The sequence below is a fragment of the Amborella trichopoda genome, chromosome 2, assembly GCF_054954075.1.
Source record: "Amborella trichopoda isolate Santa Cruz 75 chromosome 2, AtrichopodaSantaCruz75HAP2 v2.0, whole genome shotgun sequence".
Lineage (NCBI taxonomy): Eukaryota > Viridiplantae > Streptophyta > Magnoliopsida > Amborellales > Amborellaceae > Amborella > Amborella trichopoda.
In genome coordinates, this window is record NC_142337.1 from 32587524 (window position 1) to 32593984 (window position 6461).

A 6461-nucleotide genomic window follows, 5' to 3' on the forward strand; every position below is an offset into this window, starting at 1 on the left:
ACACTTAGTCAAGTATTCACTGATCTTTCATTTATAAATTTATTGGGGCAAAATCATGGGCATTTTGGTCAACTAATTAACCATTACAACAAAATGGAAAAATTTTGGAATTTTCTACATTCATAACAATGACATTGCTCAAGAAAAAGGAACTTCATTTCCAAATCATAGAAAATCATGACATGATTCACAAACCAATTTTATATTAGACACACGTATCTTTCAAATGGGGGAGGTTTGAAAGTATTTGGACTTCATTTGGTCGGTCAAAAGCTCATGCCACCAGACATCAATTTCTAAATTCTGCAAACAATGACATACCTCTATTCATGAAGGCATAACCTTCAATCTAAAAGGAATTTCAAAATAATTCAACATGCAACTTTTAGTACGCATATAGATATTTCAAATGGCAGTGGCTTGGGAGCATTCGAGCAATGTTTGCTTAGTCAAAACTCAAGACAACATAGGTAACAGTTGTAAAATCCAGTGAAATTTACTAACAGTGACATATTTGTGCAATTTGAAGCATAGCTCATCATTTATGAATAATTTGGACAAGGTTAAAACATACACATCATAGTAGACACATGTATTAATCAAATGGTGGTGACTTGGGAGCATTTGGATGCCATTTGGCTGGTCAAAAGTGCATTTAGAAAACATGCATTTTCCCTAAAATTTCACATATAAACATGGCATAGTAAAAAGAGCACTTAATACCCTCCAATTTATGAGGAATAACCATGTAAAACCCTTTTCACCCTGAATTATACTTACTTAATTATCATATCACAAACTTTCAGGGCCAACTAAAAGATTTTAGTTACCCAATTTGTCTTGCAATGAACGCCCCATCTCCCTTGAAAACAAGGCCCCTTTCTAGCATAAGTTTTACAATATACAGTCACATAAATAAGAAGATTTTCCCCAAAAATTCATCTTGAACTTCATGCATTACATATTCATGCTCATGTCTTCGATCGCACACTCTTAACTTTACTTGCATTTCATGCTTGAATGAACTAACCAAAAACATCCATCACAAAACATGGAAGCATGGATATGAATCTACTTACTTGCAGCAAGGTTCTAAGTCCCCCCACTCAGCTTCTATGCAAGGTTAAGTCTTCAAGGGTGGGTTTCAAGCTTGGGGCTCAAAGGGCTAAGGGGAAAAACGTGGGGAAGACAGAGAGAAAGTGTGAAACTCTTGAGAGGGGTACTTGGAGGAGCATTTATAAGCAAGAAAGAAGAGGGGGCAGCAGACACAAGCCAAGTGTCAACAAGGGTCTCAAGTGTCATGAACATGGTGTCCAAGTGGCTCAAAACTATTCACAAGTGGCATACATGCAAACTTACATGGGCCACATGGCCAATACGCATAGCCAAAACACCCCCAGTGGTAACACACACGGCGGGACCCCTCTTGCTACATGCACAATGATAACACACATTGCGGTAGCCCTCTCTCTCTACACACACGACGCTACACGCACGGTGTTACACACACGGCGCTAGCCCATTTGCCCCATTTTACTATCATTTGTGTAAATATCTTCTTCTTCTTCTTACACCCACGGTGCTACTCCATCTCTCTCTTCACGGGCTATGTTACCACCTTCTCTCTCTTCATGCGCGACGTTACCCCCTTCTATCTCTTCACGAGTGATGTTACTGCTTCTCTCTCTTCACACACGGCATTATCCCCTTCTCTCTTCACACTCAGTGTTAACCCTTCTCTCTCTTCACTCGCAGCATTACCCCCTTCTCTCTCTTTAAACACCTATCACTGCGTGTGTTTCCATGACCGGGAAAACTTTGGTCCTTACATCATCCCCCCCTTAAAAAGGATTTTGTCCCTAAAATCTTACACTTGATCACCATCTAAATGGGCATCTGAGACAGACACTCTACTCCAACAACCTACTAAGGCACAAACACATGACCAACCTAGGCCTCGGAGGGCACCAAACTTCTAAACAACTAAAAGAATCACATCTAGGGGTGAAATTTAACCCAAATGTTCCTCAGTACTTAAACTCTGAGGCCGCCACCAAAAAGGTGTGCACAACCACTAAGGTTCAATCAAAAGGCGTAGATTCAATACTTAGGTGACATAGAAAAAAGTGAGGCTACAACAAAGTAGTAAAACAATCAAGGTCAAGCAGAATCCTAATTTCTCCTTCCATAAATAAAGATATTACCTTGAATCTCTGATGTGGAAGCCTTCGCCTCCTATTCCACAAGTGTAAACACCCTACCTTGAGTCTTTGGCTTGGGCTCATCCCTCATCATGGGGCAGTTCTTAATCAGGTGACCTGGCTTGCTGCACTTGAAGCATGCCTTCATTTTCAGCCAAAACTTGGAAGCCAAGTGACCAGGCTTCCCACAAAAGCCACTGTATACTGGCTGGTTTTGCTTAACATCACCCATAAATGTCTTTTGGGCTTTACCATTTCCCCGATCTCCTCTCTCTTGGAAGTCCCTTGAAGGCGGGGGCCTCGCCTTTAGCTTCTCTCTCCTCTGTCGGAGATCATCACCGTCCTTTTCTATCTTCCTTGCTAAGTCCACTAATGGGGAGAAGGTCTTAAGATTAGCTAATATAATCCTCCCTCTTATGTCTGGCCGAAGGCCCCTCTCAAATTTGCTCTCCTTACGCGCTTCTGTATGAATGAAGTGTAGCGCGTAGTGGGAGAGCACTGCAAATTTGGCTGCATACGGTTCTACTGACAGTCTTCCTTGTTGCAGCTCGATAAATTCTACTTCTTTTGCCTCTTGGACTGAGTCAAGGAAGTATTTTTCATTAAAAGCCTCCAAAAAGCTGCCACAGTCCCTGACTCTTCCCAGGATTGTTTCACCGAGCTCCACCAGTGCTCGGCGTCCCCTTCTAACATGAAGGTTCCTAGTCTAACTTTCTACTCATCAGACAATGAAACACTTCAAATAACTTCTCTACCTGCCTCCTCCATCTTTCAACCTTTTCCACTGCTCCGTGTCCCGAGAATGCGGGAGGGGCAAGTCACCTAAACTTTTCAATCAACCCACTGCCATCTTGATCAGGGGTGGAGGCAGCCAAGGTCGACATGCAATTTTTCATAATTTGGGTCATGGCCCCCAGTGTTCTGAGGACTTCCCCAAAAGCCTTGGTGTTGTCATTACTGTGACTCGCATTGTTGGCATGAGTCGTCGTCATCTTTGTCCTACCACAAGAACACCCAGTCACTAACATATCCAAGAACCACTCTAAGGACACTTCTAAGACTCTCTAGGCCAAGAATCCTAACCTAACTGCTCTGATACCATAAATGTCACAACCCCGCCCCCTGACCCATACCGGAGGTTGACAGAGTGCGAGTTCATGGCTGGAGGTCGCAAAGTGGCACAACATGTGATAGAAGTGCGGAATCAAAGCAAACCACGTAAATAAAGAAAACTCTAAACACAAACATGCAAGATCTGGGAAAATTAAAACTAAAATATATATATATATATATATATATATATATATGTGTGTGTGTGTGTGTGTGTGTGTGTGTGTGTGTGTGTGTGTGTGTGTGTGTGTGTGTGTGTATTCATACAAATACAAACTGAGAGTCTTATAATCATCCAAGGCACCAAAGGCCCAGATACAAAAAAAATACATAGCTCCAACACATACTAGAACATGGCCCACGGCCATCAAACACATACAATCAAAAAGTCTCCTTGGCAAGTGCAGGTCTTCAGCCATCAGAACGATCACTCAACCGGCTGTTCTTGACCTACAACTTCTACTCTACAAGGATAGAAAGTAAATGAATGATCTATAAAGCCCAGTAAGTAGAATCAGATGTCATGTTTCACTACTATATCCAGCAAGAAGTCATGAGTAATTCTTTTCGGAGATGAGCAATAATAATAACACATACATCATTTAAAAGAACCAGTCTATCAAGTCTTATCAGCACAAGTATTATAATGAATCATGAATCTATAAATTTAAATCAATTCAAATTGAACAAGCATAGTACCCAACTCACTCTCTAGGTCACCTACTCCCGAAGTAGAGTCCATATTCATCAGACCAAGCCAACCCCATTGCTTATGATCTTTATCATCCCTCAGGAGGGAAGGCAATGTCAAGTGGGTGTCCCACTTCATAATGCCTTCACACACACACACACACACACTATCCCCAATGCACATTGGGGTTTTCGATAGGCAATGACCTTGCAAGACACTACTCCCTACGCCACCTTGGCTAGGAGAATCACAGCATCAAGGTCTCAATTACTACGAACGAGGGAGCAACCACCCAAACATCATCTACCCCGTTTCCCGTCCTATCATTGAGCGAGCCGGAGAGATCACAAGTAGGCAATGCAATATGCTCAAAGCACACCCACAAGTCTTACATCACAATATAGTCATGCAATATGCTCAAAGCATGATAATCAATCACAAATCATAGTATGGTCATGCAATACGCTCAAAGCATGTCAGTCAATCGCAAATCATAATATGGTCAATACGCACAAAGCATGTCAGTCAATCACATATCATAGTATCACATTTCTCAGTATGGTCATTCAAAGCATGTTAGTCAATCACATATCACATCACATATCACAGTATCAAATTTCTCAGTCTGGTCATGCAATATGCTCAAAGCATATCAGTCAATCACAAATCACAGTATGGTCATGCAATATGCTCAAAGCATGCCAGTCAATCACATATCACATCACATATCATAGTATCATATAGCTGACCACACAGGTCAGACCACATATAACATCACATAGCTGACCACACAGGTCAGATCACATATCACATCTCACATACCTCATATCACAACGAGGCATGCATCATAACAAGTACACATATCATAACAGAGCATGTCTCAACATCATGCACATTCATTTTCACATAGCACCTATCACCTGCACTTATCACTTGTACTTTTCACATGCACCTATCACATGCACTTATCACGTCATCACATACTACAATTGGATGATCTATCATATTCGTAGTCTACTACATCTAAGTCAGGCATATGCAATAAGCACTCCTTCACTCATTAGCATTCATGTCTTTTATAAATATGCCTCAAGAGCATTAATTGTTTTACAAGCAGTAACATTCACTACTTCATAAGCATAACTGATTTCAACCATGCATAGTCAGTGATTTCATGAGTACATTCCATTTCACATGATAGGTACGTCTTATTTCAATCATACTTATACTTAGTCAAGTATTTACTGACATTTCATTTAGAACTGAATTGGGGCTAAATCAGGGGCATTTTGGTCGACTAATTAACCATTACAACATAATAGAGAGATTCTGGAATTTTCTACATTCATAACAATGATATTTCTCTAGAAAAATTGACACCATTTCCACATCATAGAAAATCTTGACATGCTTCCAATTCCAATTTTATATTAGACACACGTATCTTTCAAATGGGAGTGGTTTGAAAGCCTTTGAATTTCATTTGGTCGGCCAGAATCTCATGCCACCAAAGGTCAATTTCTGAATTCTACTGAATTCTGCTAGCAGTGACATATCCCTCTTCACGAAGGCATAACTTTCAATCTAAAAGGAATTTCGAAATAATTTCAACAAGTAACGTTTAGTACACACATAGATATTTCAAATGGCTGTGATTTGGGAGTATTTGGGTTCCGTTTGGTTAGTCAAACTCGTGACAATAGAGGTAATAGTTGTGAAGTCCAGTGAAATCTGCTAACAGTAAAATATTTGCACAATTTGATGCGTAGCTCATCATTTATGAATAATTTGGATATAGTTAAAAAATAAACATCATAGTAGACACATGTATTAATCAAATAGCGGTGATTTAGGAGCATTTGGATGTCATTTGTCTGGTCAAAAATGCATTTCAAAAACATGCATTTTCCTTGGAATTTCACAGTATAAACATGGCATAGTACAAAGAACACTTAATACCCTCCAATTTATGAGGACTAACCATGTAAAACCTTTTTCATCCTAAATTATACTTACTTAATTATCATCTCACAAATTTTCAGAGCCAACTAGAAGAATTTAGTTACCCAATTTGTCATGCAATGAACGCTCCATCACCTTGGAAAACAGGGCCCCTTTCTAACATAAGTTTTACAATATACAGTCACATACATAAGAAGATTTTCCTCAAAAATCCATCTTGAACTTCATGCATTGCACATTCATGCTCATGTCTTCAATCACAGACTCATAACTTTACTTGGATTTCATGCTTGAATGAACTAACTAAAAACATCCATCACAAAATATGGAAGCATGGATATGAATATACTTACTTGCAGCAAGGTTCTAAGTCCCCCCACTCATCTTCTCTCCAAGGTTAAGTCTTCAAGGGTGGGTATCAAGCTTAAGGCTCAAAGGGCCAAGGGGAAAAATGTGGCGGGGGAAAAGAGAAAGTGTCAAACTCCTGAGAGGGGTAT

General features: G+C 40.1%; 1 protein-coding gene across 1 annotated transcript; it reads right to left on the minus strand.

Annotated features, from left to right (window-relative positions):
- Nucleotides 1-2235: 2235 nt before the first annotated feature.
- On the minus strand, nt 2236-2969 carry LOC148783191 (uncharacterized). Its single transcript, XM_088859830.1, has 2 exons — nt 2957-2969; nt 2236-2780 (listed from the first exon to the last, which is right to left on the minus strand). The coding sequence occupies exons 1-2, from the start codon at nt 2967-2969 to the stop codon at nt 2236-2238; spliced, it is 558 nt and encodes a 185-aa protein (XP_088715956.1).
- Nucleotides 2970-6461: the final 3492 nt, after the last annotated feature.